The sequence below is a fragment of the Bos indicus genome, chromosome 12 (genome assembly GCF_029378745.1).
Source record: "Bos indicus isolate NIAB-ARS_2022 breed Sahiwal x Tharparkar chromosome 12, NIAB-ARS_B.indTharparkar_mat_pri_1.0, whole genome shotgun sequence".
NCBI lineage: Eukaryota > Metazoa > Chordata > Mammalia > Artiodactyla > Bovidae > Bos > Bos indicus.
In genome coordinates, this window is record NC_091771.1 from 47,370,744 (window position 1) to 47,393,342 (window position 22,599).

Consider the following 22,599-nt stretch of genomic DNA (forward strand, 5'->3'; position numbering starts at 1 on the left):
CCAGGCCATTCTGAAGGAGATCAGCCCTGAGATTTCTTTGGAAGGAATGATGCTAAAGCTGAAACTTTGGCCACCTTTGGCCAGTACTTTGGCCACCTCATGCGAAGAGTTGACTCATTAGGAAAGACTCTGATGCTGGGAGGGATTGGGGGCAGGAGGAGAAGGGGACAACAGAGGATGAGATGGCTGGATGGTATCACTGACTCGATGGACGTGAGTCTGAGTGAACTCCAGGAGTTGGTGATGGACAGGGAGGCCTGGCATGCTGCGATTCATGGGGTCGCAAAGAGTCGGATGTGACTGAGCGACTGATCTGATCTGATCTGAGGGGATCTAAGATCCCATAAGCTACATAGGGTGGCCAGTAAATTAATTAATTAATTAAATTCAATGAAAAGTTTACAAAACGATCATGTATATACTTGGCCACATAGTGAAAGAGTTAAATGTTAGGGACAGATTTAATAGTTCCTATTTTTATTTTAATTTAGTAGTGGTCATTTATAGGGGACTGGCAATAAATTTGGAAATTAAACATTTTTTTTAGGTCAAAAGTAATAAACAAGAAAAACACTTTTTAGATCATAGAATAAGTAAAAATATGAAAACAAGAACATTTTACATCAAAATCTTTTAGACTTATTTAAAGCTGTGCCAGAGGAAAATCTGTAGCCTTAAATTACTTTTATAATTAACGAGAAGGATAAAAAATAAAAGCATATAGTAGTCAATTTTAGAAAGAAAAAAGAACAGTAAAAATAAGGAGTTTGGAATTATTGGACATTAATTAATATTGCCTGTAGCTCTGTGGTGACAGTCTTAAAAACTGAAAGAAATGTCCCAACAAAATATAGATTACCACAATAAGTAGAAGTGGAGAACTTGAAGAGAAGAATTACCACAGAGGTATTACACAGTGAATTCTTCAATCACCAGTCGTGTCTGATGCTTTGTGACCCCATGGGTTGCAGCATGCCAGGCTTCCCCTTCCTTCACCATCTCCCTGAGTTTGGTCAAACTCATGTCCATTGAGTCACTGATGCCATCCAACCATCTCATCCTGTGTTGCCCACTTTTCCTCCTGCCCTCAGTCTTTCCCAGCATCAGGGACTTTTCCAATGAGTCGGCTCTTTGCATCAGGTGGCCAGAGTTGGAGCTTCAGCTTCAGCATCTGTCCTTCCAGTGAATATTCAGGGTTGATTTCCTTTAGGATTAACTGGTTTGATCTCCTTGCAGTCCAAGGGAAACAGTAAGTAAAGGTGTATTATTGATGAAGTTACCAGATTCGCCAGACTTCCCAGGTGGCAGTAAAGAACCTGCCTGCCAGTGCAGGAGATGTAAAAGATGCAGGTTCAATCCCTGGATCAGGAAGAACCCCTGGAGAAAGGCTTGGTAACCTGCTCCAGTATTCTTGCCTGAGAATCCTATGGATAGAGAAGCCTGGCAGGCTACAGCCTATAGGATCATGAAGAGAAGGACACGACTGAAGTGACTTAGGGCGCGCACTCCAGGTTCACAAATATATTGCCCTGATAGGTTCAGTTGATTTCTATAAGGATAGCTGATTCCAGTTGATTAAACAGTTGTCATTTAGTCGCTAAGTTGTGTCTGACTGTTTGCAACTCCATGGACTACAGCCTGCCAGGTTCCTCTGTCCATAGGATTTCCCAGGCAAGAGTACTGGAGTGGGTTGCCATTTCCTTCTCCAGGGGATCTTCCCTACCCAGGGATCGAACCCACATCTCCTGCACTGGCAGATGGATTCTTTACCATTCTGTCAGCCGGGAAGCCCGTAATTAAACTATACCAAACTAGTACTGAAAAAGATGGAAAGCTCTGAGAAAGATGATACAAAACAAATCCATCAGCCATTTTCACTTACTACTAAAGTTGCAGAAATTCTAAATGAATTTCAAAATGAAATGAAGTTCAAAAATGAATTCTAGCATTTTATCAAAAGAATAGTGCTTTATGTCTAATATAGTATATTTTAGGACAGAAAGGATAAACTGTTGCATCAGCAAGTTAAAGAAGAATAACCATTTAATTGTATCATTAAATGAGAAAAGATGATAAAATTCAGTGAACATTCCTAATAAGGACTCTAAGTATTTACTTTAAAAAAAGTTAGCAAAATACTTTATCCTAAATGGCAAAACTATAGAACTTTTTCTGTAAAAATAAGTAACTAGACACAGACTTGGGTTGCTTATTATTATCTAACATGGTCTTGGAGGGCCCTGGCAGATGCACTAAGAAGGAAAAACTATTCATGTTAACTTTTGAAAGGAGATTAAAATTTTTTTCTATTAGATACCACCTAAATTTAATGCAGAATTGTATAAGTGATCAATAGCATTTCTTTAGATTTAGAGAAATAACTGGTAGATATGGACTTGGGGGAAAATAATTAACTCATGATGCAGATAGTAGGCTTATATGAAGAGGACTATTAAATTGTATTGTTGAACCTGGAAGCACCATGTCTTAGGAGAAAAACTTATAAAAGTAGCTTTTTTTTCCCCCATATTAATACATTAATTAAATTCAGTTATTCTGTATCCCAAGAATTTTCTGATTTTCTGTATTTGATTTTTTTGGTGGAAGACAGATAATTCTGTCCAAGGATTGGGCTTGGATAAATGATTTTAGCTTATATGAAAAAGTAAGTGTTCTGGAATTGCCAAGAAAAATGTGGTGGAAAAAATGTGAAAGGAAGGGGACGTTAAGATGCTGCTCCTACCAAGATCCCACTTTATACTTCAAAACTAAATGTAATATTGACATAGAAACAGATATCAGTAGAACAAAATATAGAAATACATCTAATTATTTACTATAACATTTGCCAACAAATGTCTGTCTAGTCAAAACTATGGTTTTTCCAATAGTCATGTATGGATGTAAGAGTTGTACTGTAAAGAAAGCTGAGTGTCGAAGAATTGATGCTTTTGAACTGTGATGTTGGAGAAGACTCTTGAGAGTCCCTTGGACTGCAAGGATATCCAACCAGTCCATCCTAAAGGAGATCAGTCCTGATTATTCATTGGAAGGACTGATGCTGAAGCCGAAACTCTAATACTTTGGCCACCTGATGCGAAGAACTGACTCACTGGAAAAGACCGTGATGCTGGTAAAGATTGAAGGCAGAAGGAAAAGGGGACGACAGAGGATAAGATGGTTGGATGGCATCACCGACTCAATGAACATGAGTTTGAGTAAGCTCTGGGAGTTGGTAATGGACAGGGAAGCCTAGCGTGCTGCAGTCCATGGGGTTGCAAAGAGTCAGACACGACTGAGTGACTGAACTGAACTGATTTACCACAATAGCCATAGTTCAATTCAGTTGAGAAAGAATGTTTTTTTTAGTATAAGGGTCCTAGCACAAGTGGATGGTACTCATCTGTTAAAAAAAATGTTGATCGTCAAGTTTTATACTATATACACGTATTAATTCTAGTTGGATTAAAATTTTTAGAAGGAAACCTAGGCCATTACTTCAACAATCATGCCAATTCTTAGCTCAGGGTCCACGTGCCTCTAGGTGGAATGGAAAGAACATTATTTTCACTTCTCACCGAAATTTAGAGCTTTAGTTATAAATGCCACAGTAGGTTTGTCACTGCCTAGAGCTCTGTCAGCATTAGAATTCAGGTATTTTCCTATCATGGTGTAGTTACCACAAATATCTTTAGAGATTAGGCTCATCGCTATTCCAAACCTAGTGTAGTTGTTAGACTCCTCACTAGATCTTATCTTAATGCAGCAATGAAAAAAGGTCATATGTCAGGCTTCCCCAGTGATCCAGTGGTTAAGAATCTGCCTTGCAGTACAAGGGACTCCGGTTTGATTAAGATCCTAAGTGCCACAGCCTGGGAGGTATAACGCCTGACCCCACGCTCTAGAGGTTGTGAGCTGCAACAACTGAAGCCCTGATGCTCTGCAACGGGAGAAGCCCATACACCAGAGTGAACCTTACCTCCCGCTCACTGCAACTAGGGAAAGCCTAAGTGCAGCAACAAAGACCCAGCACGGCCAAAAAATACATCTTTTTTTCAAAAAAGACAATAAAAAGACTCAATTTTTTAAAAGAACATGTATAACTTTAAAAAATATTTCAGTAGTTTTACTGCAGTATGCAATTAATACTTGAATGACATGGGGTGCTGACCTTCCACATAGTTGAAAATCTGCACAGACCTTCTAGTCAGCCCTCCCTGTGTTTGCACACAGAATTAACACAGAATTAAGCAATTCTTTGTTTGTGGATTCAACCAACCACAGATTGTGTAATACTGTAGTATTTATTATTGAAAAATATCGTCGTGTAAGTGGACCTGCACAGTTCAAACCTGTTAGTTATTCAAGGGTCAGCTATAATTTGTTTCCTTTGTAATTCTGCATTATTTTAATTTTTGATTTTAGAAACTTTAGTCTCCGAAGGGGTTCACAAGTCTCACCAGGTTGCCAGTGGGGTCCAGGACACAGAAAAGTCTTGAAAATTCCTAATTTATATGATTATTAGCAGTACTTCTCAAACTCTAATGTAAAAGACAAGTCACCTGGGGATCCTGTTAAAATGAAAACTGGCAGAGTAGTTCTGGGTCGGGGCCTGAGACTGTTCACTGAGGATGCTTCCCAGCCTGTGCCCCTTCATGGACTGAACTACGAGTAGCTAAGTTTTGGACTGAGTTGTCCAACATAATGGTCACGGCCACTTGGGGCTATTTAATTAAAATTCATGTTCCCAGTTTTACTAGCCACAGGTGGTTAGTGACTAGCCTGTTGAATGGTACAGACGTAGAACATTGTCATCATTGCAGAAAGTTCTATTGGACAGTGTTGTTCTAGAGGTTGGAGTAGTCTTAGCCAAGACAGAGAAACAAAAAGCCTTAAAAGAAAAAAGCAAAAAGGAAGCCACAGGCAAAGTTTAATATTTAAAGGACACATTTGGTACAAAAATTGCAATGTAGATGAGCCAGAGTTAGTATCAGCACTGTTTAAAGCTCTTAGAGATTAACATGAAAAAGACAACCCAATAGAAACATGGAGAAAGACTATAAATAGACATTTCACAAAAAGTGCAGGTCCAAATGCCCAGGTGCTCAAACTAACTAGCGTTTTGGGAAATATTATACAATTAAAATAACAATGAGAACTCAGGTTGGCAAAAATGGAAAAGGTCTAATATCTATGCAGGTATAAGAGAAAAGATACAAACATTGGGGGTGGAAAAGTGAACTGCTGTAGTCCCTTGGAAAGACATCTGGCAACATCAGTTAAAATGAAAAAGAAACATTCTTCAGCACAACAATCCCAGTGGTGCTGGAACCTTGTCCCATGGAGTAAAATACTAACAGGTAAGACTATGTGCACAGGGAGGTTTCCTGCAGCAGGTGCTGGAAGGGAAAAGGAGGGACAGGAATAAATTCTAGTCAATAAAACAACAAGAAAATGGCTACATAAACAATGTACAGTGTACACTGGAATTTTCTGCAGTCATTGACAAGAAAGAATTGGAGAATATCAGTTATTTTAGGATTTACCCAAGGTACCTATCTTCCCATTTGTGTTGTTTTCATGAGTATATGAATATGGAGAAGAAGAGGGAAAGATGCGTGTTATTTAATGTGAGTCACCTGAGGATGCAGATGGTATGTCAAAGAGAAGAGAGGGAAGAAAGAGATCAAAAATATGAAATTTCCTTCTCTTTACTAGTATGTATGATAGTTCCACAATGTATATCAGTTGCTCAGTCATGTCTGAGCAAGTAAGGATGTATGATGCAACAACAGGTTAATTATTAATGGCAAAAGAAAGTCACCTGTGCTTTACTAGTAAATTGTCATAATTATTTTAAATACTTCCACAGTTTAAATGTGCACACAGAATTTATATAAATAATTCTTAGTGACTCCATGGACTGTAGCCTGCCAGGCTCCTCTGTTTATGGAATTTTCCAGGCAAAAATACTAGAGTGGTTTGCCATTTCCTACTACAGGGTATCTTCCCGACCCAGGTATCTTGGGTTTCCTGCATTGGCAGGCAGATTCTTTACCAGTGAACCCCCTTGGAAGCCCAAATTTTTCCCTTTAGAAAAGCTTAAACTTTTGTTTGAGCTTATATTTATTAAAAAGATATTGAAAATTTTCGTGTCATATATTGAAATTTTCCTGTTCTTTTTAGCTTACTTTTAATGGAGAAGACAATGGCACCCCACTCCAGTACTCTTGCCTGGAAAATCCCATGGGCGGACCTGGTAGGCTGCAGTCCATGGGATTGCTTAAGAGTCGGACACGACTGAGCGACTTCACTTTGAGTTTTCACTTTCATGCATTGGAGAAGGAAATGGCAACCCACTCCAGTACTCTTGCCTGGAGAATCCCAGGGACAGAGGAGCCTGGTGGGCTGCCGTCTCTGGGGTTGCACAGAGTCGAACACGACTGAAGCGACTTAGCAGTAGCAGTAATATTTAGTTTTGTCTTTTTTTTTTTCCCCTAAGACTTTAAAGAAGAAGTCTAAATTTTTTTGAAAAAGATTGTATTTCTTGAGGAGCTTAACAACAAGTAGTAGTCTCTGGTAGCAAACAGATGGTTGTTTCTTAAAGGAACAGTTTTAACAGTCAAAGATTAATTAGGTTTCTTGTTCTTTTCAATATTTACTTGCTGGGAGTAGGTTATAGGCAATGTGAAACTTGTAAGAGTTCTGAGGAATGAATTCTCATGTTCTCAGAATAGCTATATTTCATTTCTACTTCTCTTGGCTGCTCTATCTCTCCCCAGGCAAGAGATCACTTCATTTATTGAAGATTTATTTTGACTTATAGGTTACCATTCTTTTCTCAGTATCTGTGGTGTGAGAGACAAAAGATTTAAATGATGCTTAGAAATTGTATCTAAAGTAATTGCCTTTGGGTTTATGCAGCTGCTAATTGTTTAAAATATGCCTATTTAATTGAATCTTTGAATACATTTTTATTTTTGTGGAAAACATTTATTCAATGTTATCTTGTCATGATTTTTATAATATGTTTTAAGGAATAATTATAGTAATTATTTTAAAGGAAGGGAGTCTAAAATTAACTATGAATTATGCATGTGCCATATTTTAACCTGTAAAATTTGCAGTTAAAGTTGTTTTTTTTTTTAACAGCCTGGATTTGGGCAGTAGATAATATTAACTTCCAGTCAATGGTTTTATAGGTTCCACGGATAGAATCTGTAAAAATCAGGAACTTGAAGTTAAGAAAGGAATGAACTATTTATGAATTCAAGAACCTGAATTCTAGCCCTATCTCTGCTCAATCTGGAATCCAGGACAAAAACACTTAACCCCTCCAGGCCTTAGTGTTCTTATCTTGGAAATAAGAAGATAGTACCAGATTATCTCGTGCTTCTTTCATCTCTGAAATTCTGTAATTATGTCCTGCTCCGCTGCTGTTGTTTGGAAATAAAGAGTCTGGGTGGAGGAGAGACCTCATTTTAAATATAAAAGGTTTAATAGTTGATAACTTTGCCAAAACACTGTATAACATAATTTTTTTTTGTTTTTATATTGAACAGCAGAGAAACACATAGAGTGAAAAACAATGTTTCTTCCATCGGCTCTGCCCTCTTCTCTTCTGCTGTGACGATCACATGCATGTCTCCCTTTCCCTTCCTAAGACCAGCATCCCTGCAGAACTTCTCCCCAGTTAACGTTTTCTTGGTTGAAGTCTCTTGCTTTACTTTTTTAAAGCTTTTTAAAATTTTTCTTTAACAAAGCAATTAATAAAGAAATTGTGACTAACTTTTTACACAGATAATACATATTTAACCACCATCAAGACTAAGAAATGGAAACTGCTTTCATGCAGCTTTTCTCAGAATCTTTGAGAAAATATGGGTTCATATACATTGCATTGTTATCATTGTTTCAACTGAGGTTTTTGGGTTTTTTTTGCAGATGATAATAATCTTTTGTTTCAGTTGGAAAACCCATTTATTAATCCTTAATTGTTAAAGTCACTTTTTCTGCATTTTGAGCTTGTTGTCTTAAATGCTAGTGCTGCATGCTGCTGCTGCTGCTGCTGCTAAGTCGCCTCAGTCGTGTCCGACTGTGCGACCCCATAGACGGCAGCCCAGCAGGCTGCCCTGGGATTCTCCAGGCAAGAACACTGGAGTGGGTTGCCATTTCCTTCTCCAATGCATGAAAGTGAAAAGTGAAAGGGAAGTCGCTCAGTCGCGTCCGACTCTTAGCAACCCCATGGCCTGCAGCCCACCAGGCCCCTCCGTCCGTGGGATTTTCCAGGCAAGAGTACTGGAGTGGGGTGCCATTGCCTTCTCCAGCTAGTGCTGCCTAGTCGTTAGTTGACTCTGCAAGCATTTCCAGTGTAACTACTATGTGAGGTTCCTGGGTGTAACCAGAGATCCGACAGGACTTCAAGGAGCTTCAGAGTGGGTGTGTAGAAAACCGAGGGTTATAGACAAGAAACATACAGCTACAATAACAGACTGACTTTTTTCAGGCTAGTGGTAGCCTTGTATTATTTCCTATTATGAATAATTTAGGAGATGGTAAAAATGACATTAAGCCCAGCAATCAAAATCAGTTCCATTCTAGATATGGAGGAAACCTGCAAACAGTGAAATCTTCTCAGTGACTTGGTTTGTCCTTGATATCCCTGTGTAGTTTTTTTTTTTTTTTTTTCCTTTATTGAAAGAGGACACTGAGACTTGCTATTAACCAAACCTGTTTACTTTTTATTTAGACATTTTCTGTTAGAAAGAGTTGGTGATTGGAAATTTTGTTTTCTTTTTTACGTTTGAAAAAATTAAGTTTTTTACTTCTTTGAATTCAGTCAATTTAATATCCTGTTTTGCTCCTTCTTTTCCAATTTTTGTTGTTATTGTTGTTGTTGTTGAGTTGCTCAGTCATGTCCAACTCTTTGCGACCCCATGGCCTGCAGCACACCAGGCTTCCCTGTCCTTCACCATCTCCCGGAACTTGCTTAAACTCATGTCCATTGTGTTGGTGATGCCATCCAACCATCTTGTCCTCTGTCATCCCCTTCTCTTCCTGCCTTCTAGCTTTCCCAGCATTAGGGTCTTTTCCAGTGAGTCAGCTCTTCGCATCAGGTGGCCAAAGCGTTGAAGCTTCAGCATTGGGTCTTCCAATGAATATTCAGGACAGATTTCCTTTAGGATTGACTGATTTAATCTCCTTGCAGTCCAAGGGACTCTCAGAGGGACTCTCAAAAGTCTTCTCCAACACCGCAATTCAAAAGCATCAATTCTTCTGTGCTCAGCCTTCTTTATGGTCCAACTCTCACATCTGCACGTGACTACTGGGAAAATCATAGCTTTGACTATCTTTAGCCTTAGCCTTAAAGTTTTCTTTCTCTTGTCAATGTTCTTTCTCTTGTTGGTGTTCTTTCTCTTGTCTGTGTTCTCTGCTTCCTCCCTTTTTATTGAAACTGCCTGACAGAATCTCAACTCCTGATTTTTCTACCTGAGCGCTACTGAAGAAAAGCACAGAGGCAGTAACACAGCTATAAGTTTATTGTTACTGACTTCGAATGGGCCCACACAACTGCTGTAATTCAATTTTTTTTCTAGTTTTCTCCTTTCTCACAGCAGTTATTTTAGGCATTCAGCACTTCCTATCTCTAGCTCTCAGCTTTCCTTCTCTCTCTTTCTCAGTAAATGAGTTGGTGTTTCATTCCACAGAGAAAGTGGAAATCTTCAGATGAAAATTGCCACAGTTTGTTGCCACAAACCTATTTACATCTGTACTGTTTCTGTTTTGTTCCTACTGTTTGTGGTGGCAAGAGGCTTGCTTTCAAAGAGTAGAAAATCATATGCCTCCAGAAACCAAGAGATAATATAAAATCTGTGAAGCAGTAGGGTAAGAAGTGGTTCTGTGGCTTGCTGGGAATTGATAGGAGCTACCTGAAGACATCCAAACGCAAGTTTTTAATACTCTTGTCAGCTGGAGCAAAGCCTGCCTTGATGAGCATGCCTGCTGGACTAAAGACTAGTCTTCACAGAGAAAATGGAGCCTTCTCAGGGGCTTTACCCCCAACCTTCACCATGCCTCTTTTCTCCGTATCAGTACCTCTTTTTCTATTCTTTTGTATCCATATTTAGACATTCTCAAGCTTATCCCATTTTTGGAACCTTTCATTTATGCCTATTTTCTTGTCTAACTACTCTAATTTCTCTACTTTTAAACTGAAGAGAGAATTGCCTACTGCTCTGGTGTTTGACAGATTTCAGTTGAAGTCTTTACCATACTGTTTGTGAGCTCTGAGGTTCTTATCCTCTCCAAGTCTACTTTCTTCAACCATAAAAATGAGATGAGGATAATATTAATAATATGCCCAGTCATAGAGTTAAGTATTAAATGAAAGAATGTAGGTATACTATTAATAGTACCAAAAAGGTCATAGTGAGTCCTTTGCTTACATACATTTGCTTCAGCCCCTGGCAGTCTGTCTTCTGTTCCCATCCCTGAAGCCCTGATGTGTTGTTTGTGGATTTTGTCCCCAGTAGTCACTGGTACCCCTGACAGCCTTGCCTCCTCAAAGCAGTTCTTTGGTTGTCCCTGCCACACACCCCAGGCTCACACTCTGCTTCTGTGAACACTCCCTCGGGTTCCTTCGACTCTGCCCTTTCCTCACTCTTTAAATGTTTATCTTCCTCAGCATTCTGTCTCGGTCTTTGTGCCGTTGAGTGATCAGTTTGGCTAGAATCTCTCTGGTAGCCAAAGCAAAGAAAGAGCATTGCGATGATATTAATGTATAGTTCATGATCTTTTACTATGTGTTAGGCATTTTTATAAGTGCTTTACATGTGTCACTTGATATAATCTGCACAGCAGCTCCATGGGTCAATGAGGTAGATAAGAGCAATGAAGTACCGAGAGGTAAACCTGTCCAAGTGCTGCTGCAGGTAATTCAGTTCTAGGCAGGTGAATTCTGGAGATCTCTGTCCTAACCATAACACTGTACATTCTCCCCCAAACAGATGATTAGTAATGTTTAGAAAGGTAAAAACAGGAAACTATAGCATTTTCTGGGACGAAGATCTGAAATGGTATGTTGGTGATTCTTTGGGGGAGATGAGAGAGTCTCCTCAGCTATGATCTGCTAATAAATACCTCTTAGTAACATTTTATTCTCATGGACAATGTCAGTGCAGAATAGTATGACCAACACAGAGCACACCCAGTATCGTTTTCCATGATTACATTTTTCATATAGCCATCTGATAGAAATTTGGAGCTAACATTTCACAGTCAGGCCTAATAGTTTAAAAGGGACATAAACACTGTCTTAGTCATCTTTGTATCTGCAGTATCTAGCCCAAGACCAGTCACTTAGAAATAGTTGAGTCAGTCTGTGACCTGCATGTGACCACACTGAGCTCGTCAGCTCCTTAAAAAAGAATGACTTGGGACAGGATGTATTTCACGTGACAGGTTCTGGGGGTAGAGCTGATGATCGCTTGCAAGATCTGCTGAGTTCAAAGGATCAGAAGAAGTAGGAACTCCATCCCTGTGTCCTGCTTCTCCTCCCCAATTCCGTATTCATGTTTTTCTTCATTAATTTATTGTATTTATTTCATTCTTACTGTATATCAAGTCCTGTATAAAGTAATGGAGGTCCAGTGGCGAACAAGATAAAGTCCCTGCCCTTAAGATGTTTACACTCTGGTGTGAAAAAACTAATTTGATAATACACTAAGATCAGTACTCTGAAGGGAGTATTGATAGTATTCAGCTCTTCAGGCAGTGAGAACAGATTAGAGGAAGCAGTGTGTTCCAGAGAACCTCAGATCTTTATTAGGGTTGGAGGTGAAGTGTGAATGTGAGAAATGGTGAGAAACAAGGCTCGTAGGAAGCAGGGCCAAGTGTGCATTTAAGGCTTGTACTTCTGCTTCTCTTCCACATCTCTGCAATCTCTTTCTACTAGTTTAATGAGTACGAGGAAGCTCAATGTAGAAATGTGTTCCAGGCGCCACAAAACTCCTTTTTTGCTGAATACCACAACTGAAACTGCACGGTTAATCTTTTCAGTAACTGTTTTTCATTGTGAATGTTTGATATTCATGTGGTTCTTTGCCTGTCATTGTGAACTCTTCAAGAACAGGGGCAGTGTTTCATTCATTTTTATGTCTTTAGCATCTAATAGTACCCAATAAATGTTGAAAATATCATTAGCATTCGTAGTCATTTTCTGTGTTTGGAAGGAATGATGCTAAAGCTGAAACTCCAGTACTTTGGCCACCTCATGCGAAGAGTTGACTCATTGGAAAAGACTCTGATGCTGGGAGGGATTAGGGGCAGGAGGAGAAGGGGACAACAGAGGATGAGATGGCTGGATGGCATCACTGACTCGATGGACGTGAGTCTGAGTGAACTCCGGGAGTTGGTGATGGACAGGGAGCCTGGTGTGCTGCGATTCATGGGGTCGCAAAGAGTCAGACACGACTGAGCGACTGAACTGAACTGAACTGAACTATTCACCAAAGCATAGTTGTCCTATTTTCTATGAAAAACAGAGTTCAAGTTTTAAACAAATGAACTTATAGACTACTCAGTGAGTTTAAGATTACCTGCTTTGAGTGAGGAAAAATTACTAAATAGAAACATTGAGGATTTTTTAAAATTACAAAGATACTCACAGTTCAACGAAAGCATTCAATACAGAATTTGGTCAAGTATGTTTAGTTTGAATGGTTTGTTACTGTTTTTGATCTATAGACTTATGAGGAAGATCGCAGGAACTACTCTGAGCTTCAGATTAGATGTCAACGTTTGGCCTTAGAATTAGCAGACACAAAACAGTTAATTCAGCAAGGTGACTACCGTCAAGAGAACTATGATAAAGTTAAGAGGTAAGTAGTTAAGATGTCCACGTTACTTGTTCTCTTTTTTAGCATGCATCAGAGGCACTTGAATTCTTACCGTCAACATCATTAATGCTACTTTATATCTCTTTTTTTTTTTTCTGTTTCCATGGTTTTTTCTTTTCTAAAATGTCATATAGTTGGAACCATACCATACGGAACCTTTTCAGATTGGCTTCTTTGACTTAGTTATATACATCTAAGTTTCCTCCATATCTCTTCATGGCTTGATAGATCATTTGAATAATGAATAATATTCTATTGAATAGTACTCACTGAATAATAATATTCCATTGAATGATGAATAATATTCCACTATCAAGATGTACCACAGTTTACTTATCCATTCACCGGCTGAAGGACATCTTAGTTGCTTCCAAGTTTTGGCAGTTAGGAATAAGTCTGCTATAAAAATTCATGTGCCAATTTTTATATGGACATACATTTTCAACTCCTCTGGGTAAATACCAAAGAGTGTGAACATACTCGTATGGTAAGAGTATGTTTAATTTTGTAAGAAACCAGCCAAGTGTCTGTCCCAAAGTCTCTGTACCATTTTGCATTTTCACCAGCAATGAATGAGTTTCTGTTGCTCCACACCCTTGCCAGTATTCGTTATCAGTGTTCTGAATTTTACATTCTAATAGGTGTGTGGTCATATCTCATTGCTTTAATTTGCATTTCTCTGATGACAGGTGATATGGAACATCTTTTCATGTACTTAGTCACCATCCGTATATCTACTTTGGTGAGGTGTCTGTTAAAGTCTTTGGCTTATATTTTAATTGGGATGTTTGTTTTCTTACTGTGAGTTTTAAGAGTTCTTTGTATATTTTGGATAATAGTCCTTTATCAGATACATCTTTGGCAAATATTTTCTCCCAGTCTTGCCATGTCTTCTTATTCTCTTGACATATACCTTATTCTTTGTTGTATAAAAGTGTAGTTTTGGCAGCTTGGTGAGTTTAGATTGTATTTCTATATCAGTTATTTTTATTTTATTTAGAAGTTGCTTTTGCCTTTTTAAATGTGATATGAACTCAGGGAAATCCTATGTGTATAAATATTTTTGAACTCTTACTTGACTTTTTATTTTATGGAGTGAATTTAAGTACTTTGCAGTTTTATCTAAAGTTTTTTCAGCTATTTCTTTTCAACAAAAGGCACATACACTTTCAAAAAAATGATACTTTCTGAGGATATGTTTCCCATTGTGTTGCTGCTAAATAGCTATAGCATATAATTTTCCTTTTGCTGGAATAGATTAATGAACCACTACTTAGCTATATGCCCTTAGGAAATCTCTAATTATTCTAAGCTGAAGTTTTGTCATTTGTGAGGTGGTGCTAATACAATAACTACACTGTATAAATTTAGAAGATTGAATAATTTTTATGACAGCATATATGTGTGCATATATACACATATATATAAAGAGATTATTAAACTGTTCACTGCTGTGTCTACTTGTACCTAAAATAATTCTTAAACCATTGTAGTCACTCAGTGAGTGTTTGTTAAATGAATGAATGCTTTATAAACTGTAAAACACCGTAAGTAAATTTGCAAGGATTTGGGAATATAACAGTGATACTCCTACTCCCGGCATGACTGACATGCAGTGTGTGTTACTGTGTATGTATTGTTGTATCAAAATGTAGTGATTATTAGAGTTTGAAATCCATGACAGATATACGATTGGGTTCTCAAATAGAGCTAGATTTCAAAAGAATCATTTCAAAAAGAAGTAGATTGTGATGATAAGATGGTACTTTGAGTTGGTGTTTTGATGATCTCTCAGGGCTTCCATTGTAGCTCAGATGTGAAGAATCCATCTGCAATGTGGGAGACCTGGGTTCGATCCGTGGGTTGGGAAGATCTCCTGGAGAAGGGAAAGGCTACCCACTCTGGTATTCAGGCCTGGAGAATTCCATGGACTGTACTGTATGTGGGGCCACAAAGAGTCGGACAAGACTGAGCAACTTTCACTTCCTGCCACTATAAATCTATAGCAACAATAGGTAAAATATGAAAGGAGAAAACTAAAAGGCATAGTCATCAAAATAATCCAGAGTGGCCATGAAAGGATGGGTAAATGAACCAAGATGAGCCATGACTTGATAATTCTTTGCGGTGAGTGATGAAAGCAGGGAGTAGGGTGGGGAGGCGTCTCATTTTATCATCTTTATATATATATGTATGTTTTCTATAATGAGAATCTAAGAAATAAAACTATAATAAACATCATCATGTGCTGGAAATGAAACAGGAAAACAACCAGGCAAGGGTGGCTCAAGCTGAGAATCCTTTGGTTCACTCAGTAGAAAGAATGGATTTTTAAAAATTGGTCTGATCACAAAAATATAAACTGGGAGGAAAAATCACTTTAATGTCCTTGATAAATTCTCACAAATGTACAAAAGAGAACAGGTATATTGAGATTAGCTGCATCATTATTAGAAAGAATTCAAATGCTTTTTTTTTTTTAGTGTAATTTTTTTTTATTTTATTTTTATTATTTTTTAAATTTTATTTTATTTTTAAACTTTACAATATTGTATTAGTTTTGCCAAATATCGAAATGAATCCGCCACAGGTATACCTGTGTTCCCCATCCTGAACCCTCCTCCCTCCTCCCTCCCCATACCCTCCCTCTGGGTCGTCCCAGTGCACCAGCCCCAAGCATCCAGTATCGTGCATTGAACCTGGACTGGTGACTTGTTTCATACATGATATTATACATGTTTCAATGCCATTCTCCCAAATCTCCCCACCTTCTCCCTCTCCCACAGAGTCCATAAGACTGATCTATACATCAGTGTCTCTTTGACAGTAGCATGGAAAACAGATTATAAAAAAAAAGAAAATAGATTATAATTTATGTCTATAATGTAATTCTGTGTAATAATTAAATTAGATCTGAATGTATATATTTGCTCGCTCAATTGCTTCAGTCATGTCCAACTCTTTGCTACCTCATGAACTGTGGCCCACCAGGCTCCTCTGTCCATGGGATTCTCCAGGCAAGAATACTGGAGTGGGTTGCCATTTCATTCTCCAGGAGATCTTCCCTACCCAGGGATCAAACCCACATCTCTTTATATCTCTTGCACTGGCAGGTGGGTTCTTTACCACTAGTGCCACCTGGGAAGCCCCTAATGTATACATGGATAAGTCAAACACATTTAATTTTAAGAAGCAAAATGCATATTGCCCATCTTTCTTTTTTACACTAAAAAATCATAGCAAAAGTCATTACCTTGTGAGAATAAAAACATTTGTATGTAAAGACATAAAACACTTAACATGAACCAGAGTGTTAATACTGATAGTCATCTTTAGTTAGTGGGTTTATGGGTGATTTTTACTTTTTAACTTGTGCTTTGCTCAAGTATAAATACACTATTTTGTTAAGCAGAAAAAATCTTAGAAGTCATCTTTCTAAATGAGTTATTGAAAATCTAATGAAAAGAAAAACAATTTTTAATAGCTCTCTCATGGAAACACCAGGAGAGTAGCTGAAATAAAGGGCAAAGGAACTGATTCTGACTATAGAAGACAAATTAAGAAATAGTCAATCTGTTTCTCTGCTCATTTTTTAAGATACCTGTTTGTAGGTTTGGTCCAATTCTTAGTTTTGCTGTGTTGGGGAAGGAGCTCCTCTGAGAATGGAAATTAGAATCTCTGGGTAATCATGAACAATTTGTGAATGAAGCAGTCACAAGAATGCCTGCCTGTGTATCAGCAACACAATCTGAGTAATGAGTGAAGGGCTTTTGAGCCTAACAACTGAAAGCCTAGAGCCATGTTTAAATTCTTTAAAAGTTTTGACTTCCAGATTAGATTGAAGATGATTAGTGAAAAGACACCAGAGTATACCTTTAAAAGTTTTATTGTTTACTTTTGTCAGTGTAGCTTACATATTTATTTTTTACAGATAATAGATTTATATTTATCTGAGCAAGATCTCAGAGAGTCTCCTAAATTTGAAAAGCAGATACTTTATTGTTCACAGAATGACACTGAAGGATCTCTGTTCAGTTTCCTGAAATATAATCAACCCTTTTTAAATGCTTGTTATAAAAAGAGGTGTAAAATTTACATATGTACTTGAGTTCTAGTTTACTAAAAACAAGTGTATTTGAATTTTATAGTGAGCGAGATGCACTTGAACAGGAAGCAACTGACTTAAGGAGAAAATATGAAATACTTGAAGCCTCTCACATAACTCAAGCTAAAGAAAGAAGTGAATTATCAAAAGAGGTAAGCTTATAGAGTCACTGTTTGTTTTTTTTAATATTTATTTATTTGGCTGCACTGAGTCTTCACTGAGGCACGCGGGATCTGTATTGTGTCATGGTCATGCGGGATCTTGGTTCCGTCACATGTGGAGTCTTAGTTCCCTGACCCTGCATCCCTGCCTTGCAGGGTGGATCCTTTAACCACTGGACCACCAGGGAAGTCCCAAGTCACTGGTTTTTTATTGTACAGTGATTGTGGACATAGCCCAGGGCAAGAATTGTGAGAGGGAAATTGTTTCTTTTTTGATGTAGTTGCTGGAAAGAAGGGACTTTTTAGTAGCTGTGTTTGGATGGAAAATTTCATGGTAAGAATTAGCCTCTTTATGTGTTGAGCACAAGCACAAATGAAAGAACTCATTCAGTAAACCTTGAAAAGTAAGATGACATTGCTCTGGACACTCTGTCTCTGCCTGTGTATAGGTAGCCACCTTGCAGCAGACTGTTACTTTGCTGCAAAAGGATAAAGAATATCTCAACCGCCAAAACATGGAGCTTAGTGTTCGCTGTGCCCACGAAGAGGATCGTCTTGAAAGACTTCAAGCTCAACTTGAAGAAACCAAAAAGGCTAGAGAAGAGATGTATGAGAAATACGTAACATCCAGGCAAGATTTACGTTATTTTCCATATAAATAGATATAAACCAAACCATCTTCTTTAGGGAACTCTGGCTTTGGGGACAAATAGTGATTTGTTGGTAAGGTTTATAGGATAATGTTAAGATAATTGTTTTTGTTTCTCCACAAGATACTCATATTCTAACTGATTTTTTTCTTAAGACATTTTGTTTTTTTCCAAAAGCCTGTTTCTTTTAGGTAGGGATATATACACTGTTACTGTTTTTATTAATTTTTTTTTATGATATAATCTTTTTAGCTCCCAATGACTAAGATCTCTGTTTAAGTGTTTTAAGAAAGTATTTGTATACTTTTATATATTTAGTGTTAGTTGCTCAGTCATGTCCAACTCTTTGTAGCCCCATGGACTATAGACTGCCAGGCTCCTCTGTCCATGGGATTTCCCAGCAAGAATCTAGGAGTAGGTTGCCGTTTCCTACTCCAGGGGATCTTCCTGACCCAGAGATAGAACCGAGGACTCCTGCATTGCAGACAGATTCTTTACCATCTGAGACACCATATGTTTATATGCCTCATATATATCTCTTCAGAAGGTATTTATTTTCTCAGCATTTTTGTGAGCATTTCAAAAACTAAAATTTTAAATTTTATCCTTTAAGACTTCATATATTCGTAACATTTTTCTCAGCTTGTGGTATTTTTCATCAGTTTGTGCTTCTGCTAATACCCTATGTAATGCTTTGTGACTTTGCTAAGAGATCACAGTGGCTGAGGTTGTTGTGCTTAGAAGGAAAGTTTTTGTCAAGAGTCCACGAGGGTCTTTTTTTTTTTTTTAAGATTGTCCCCTAATATGCACCACATCAGATTATTATTTCTAAATGAAGTGCATTCCACAATGCATTGGTTTAAAAGTCTTTGGCCATATGCATTAAAAACTATTAGTAAAATATTTTTGAAGATGAATAATTATCCAACATAAACTAACTTTTTTTATAGTAATTAAGCTTTTGGGGCAATATGTTTAAAAGGAAATCTTAGATGGAACTACTTTGAAACATTATTTTTAGGAATTATAGAACTTTATATCTAATACTGTTTTTTTAAGGAACAGTGTATGTAGAGCATATTTGATGTAAGGTATTAAAATCTGATATGAAGGGCAAAGACCTATTTCTTTTACCAAAAAAAAAAAATAATAATAATGGATATTCCTTTTGACTCCTTTCAGAGACCGTTATAAAACAGAATATGAAAATAAACTACGTGATGAACTGGAACAGATCAAATTGAAAACTAATCAAGAAATCGATCAACTCCGAAGTGCCTCTAGGGAAATGTATGAACGGGAAAACAGGTAAAAAAAGAAAAGTAGGACATTTCTGTGATATTTTATTGGTGTTTCAAGCTTATAGTTTTATTGAAATTAAACTTTAGTTCATGATGTAGTGTCTTTTTTAATATGTTAGAGAAAGTTTGTCATAAATCTAAATCTAAGTATAATGGAATATTAAAGTTCTCAGGCCTTTGATAACTAGCTTACAACAGGGTTTGTCAGACATTAGGCCTGTTTATTCTGTTATTCCTATTATCTTTTTATTACCCTGTTAACTTGTCCTTTTGCCTTTATATCAGCTCCAGATAAGGACAGAAATGAAAAGGAAATTAGAACTAAGAGATACTAGTTCTTCCTATAACATGCCAGTGATTTCTCCAGGAAATTTCAAAGACTGGAATAATAATAAGAAATATTGCTTATGCCTCGTTTAGCTGCTGGACCTAAAAGAAATCATATTTTTAGATAATCTTAAAGAAGGATAGTTTTTTTTCATGAGTTACTTTTAGATCAGCATATATCAGGTTTCCTTAGTGATTAGCAGTATCAAGGGAAAATAAATGCTACTTATTTCAATAGCAGTTATTTTTATATACCATCATTATGATTCAGATGGCTTTTCAAAGTTGACATTTAGAGGGAAATTTATTTGGAAATTAATTGTCATAGTAGTTTATTAACACTGACTTGAGTGTATTTGATCTTTACCAATAAGCAAGTCTTTAAATCAGACTCTGGTTGGTATTAGAGAAGTTTACACTTGAACTCTCAGAACAATAAATTTATTTATTTAGCAAATATTTACTAACCATGTACTGACACATGTCATGAGCCATAGATACACTGGTGACCTTTGCCTTCACAAAGCTGGCAGTCTAATGGAGAAATAAAGGAACAGTGAGCAAAAGTATGATGATAATAGAGCAAAGGGCAGGATACTCAGAATGAGACCACATAGACTCAAGGTGTATCTAACTGAGCGCTGGGAGGAATTGGGGAAGGTTACATGGAGGGAGAAATGCGTATGCTAACATCTGCATGGTGACTAAGAGTAAGACTGTCAGTTATGGAAGGGAAGGAAACTAGGGGCACTAATGCATACCCTGGAGACAAGTCAAAATGAAGTTTTTGGAACAAACTGCAAATAATTCAGTATGGTTAGCCCATAGACTGAGAAGCAGTGAGTTGTAAGAAATGAAGCAGAAGAGGGAAGTGGGTCCTAATTATGCATTTGAGCCATTGTCTAACATCGTAAACAGTTAAAAGATTTTGAGACTATGCATGATATGATCTGACTTTATATAAAAATCCATTCTGTGATGTGGAGGAAGATTGAGGGTGTATAAGCTATAGACCAGAGAAGGCAATGGCACCCCACTCCAGTACTCTTGCCTGGAAAATCCCATGGACAGGGGAGTCTGGTAGGCTGTAGTTCATGGGGTTGCTACGTCGGACACAACTGAGCGACTTCACTTTCACTTTTCACTTTCATGTACTGGAGAAGGAAATGGCAGCCCACTCCAGTGTTCTTGCCTGGAGAACCCAGGGATGGGGGAGCCTGGTGGGCTGCCGTCTGTGGGATCTCACAGAGTCGGATACGACTGAAGTGACTTTGCAGCAAGCTATAGACAAAGAGGCCTCTTTTAGAGATTGCTTCCCTTACCAAGGTGGGAAGTAATGATAGAACTACAATAGTAGCAGCAGAGATGGGGAGGATGGGGCCAGACTGGGAAAAATGCTCAGGGGGTAGAACTAAGCTAACTGGATAGATAGGAGGATGTGGTGACTAGATTGGACTGGGGAATGAGAAGGATGTCACTAGGTTCTTGATTGGGCAGCTGTGGGGACAGTGATGCAGTCTTTAAAGCATCAGAAAAATGCACGGCTTTACCTGAGAAATATGACAAATTTAGTTTAGTTTCATTAAGTGTCTGTGACATGTGTAAATAGAAAAATTGACTATATGTATAAGGTCTGAATCTTAGAAGAAAGATCCAGACATGCGCTAAACCAATGGCATAGGTAATGCTACTGTTCTCTTTTACAAATAAGTACTTTTAGTCCTGTAACTCAGTTCTGTTATGGATTTTGTAATAAAGGCTTTTATTGGTCAACTTAAAAATTTGAAAATTTATGGGATTGTTTCTGTGATAAACATGCATGATTACTTCCAAATAGTGCACATAGCCACATAAACCTTAGTATGTAGTCATTTTGAGAATGTACTGATTTTTTAGTTTTTGTTGTTGTTATTGGTGGTGGTGGTAATTTTTGTTTTTTCTCAAGTCTTTTAAAATACAGCTCATGTATTTGCAATTTGTATTTACAAATTATAAATGCAATTTACAAATTGTATTTACAAATTTACATGCATTTACAAGTTGATGTAAACTAGCCCCTCTTCTCTAAAATGATTGGTAGCAGTAGGTTGGGAAACAGATGATGGAACCATTTCTGGAAGCAGGGAAATTGAACAGGTTTCCTTTTCCCCTATGTTCTGACTCCATAGCCACGTCAAAGTGGATGCCACCTAGTCAAGGAGTTCCTGAGGTTGGGGCTGAAAGTGAAAGTGAAGTCACTCAGTTGTATCCAACTCTTTGGGACCCTTTGGACTGTAGCCTACCAGGCCTCTCCATCCATGGGATTCTCCAGGCAAGAATACTGGAGTGGGTTGCCATTTCCTTCTCCAGGGGATCTTCCCAACCCAGGGATCGAACCCAGGTCTCCTGCATTGCAGGCCAGGGAAGCCCTAGAAACCCCAGCCAGCCATCAGGATGACTGCATGATAGTGAATCTAGGGTGGACGGTTGCCACCAGATGGAGCCAGACTTCAGCGTGGGCCCCCAGCCAGCTGTGATACAGGCTCACCTGTATCATTTTATTAACTTTACAATAATCTAATCCTATGTTTTATGTGGCTGAATTCTTTTGAATCCCAGTTTCCTCATTCTGGCAGGATTTAACTGTAGTTAGAGCTTACATCCCACTTGTCTTTCACAAGGTAAAAATAAATTGTAAATTATTTCCTTTGAAACTTAAAATAATTAAGGAAAGGATTTTAGTGTTCCTTGTTATGAAACATGAGATCCAGAAAACACAAGAGTACTCATTTAGGTGTTTTTGTGTCTGAGCAAATTGATCACTTGCTCTGGACTTAGATGTTTATGGTGATTACTTTTACTTCCTCAAAGTGTGCTGTTACAATATGAATTAAAATGGGAAAAGTACTTACAATTGCATATATGTACTTAGTCTCCTTGCCTCTTGGGCAATGAGCATTTTTAGGAGAAAGTTAAGTAAGATTAAAGAAATATGTTTTGCTTTTGGTTTTTTTTCTATGCAGTGGGGGATATTATAAGAGAGTGCCTTTTTAAAGACTTAAATATAAATCATGACACCATAAAACCCCTAGAAGAGAAATACGCAAAATATTCTCTAACATAAGTCATAGCAATCAGTCTCTCAAGTCAATAGACATAAAAGCAAAAATAAACAAATGA

General features: G+C 37.7%; 1 protein-coding gene across 3 annotated transcripts in view; it reads left to right on the forward strand.

The window, feature by feature from the left end:
- Positions 1–22,599, forward strand: part of PIBF1 (progesterone immunomodulatory binding factor 1) — a 230,594-nt gene that overhangs the window by 37,798 nt on the left and 170,197 nt on the right. For all 3 annotated transcript variants that reach the window (XM_070800340.1, XM_070800339.1, XM_070800338.1), the window contains exons 6-9: positions 12,745–12,878; positions 17,045–17,153; positions 17,612–17,793; positions 18,995–19,120. In XM_070800340.1, coding sequence (XP_070656441.1) covers positions 12,745–12,878; positions 17,045–17,153; positions 17,612–17,793; positions 18,995–19,120 — 551 coding nt within the window. The remainder of the gene's footprint in view (positions 1–12,744; positions 12,879–17,044; positions 17,154–17,611; positions 17,794–18,994; positions 19,121–22,599) is intronic.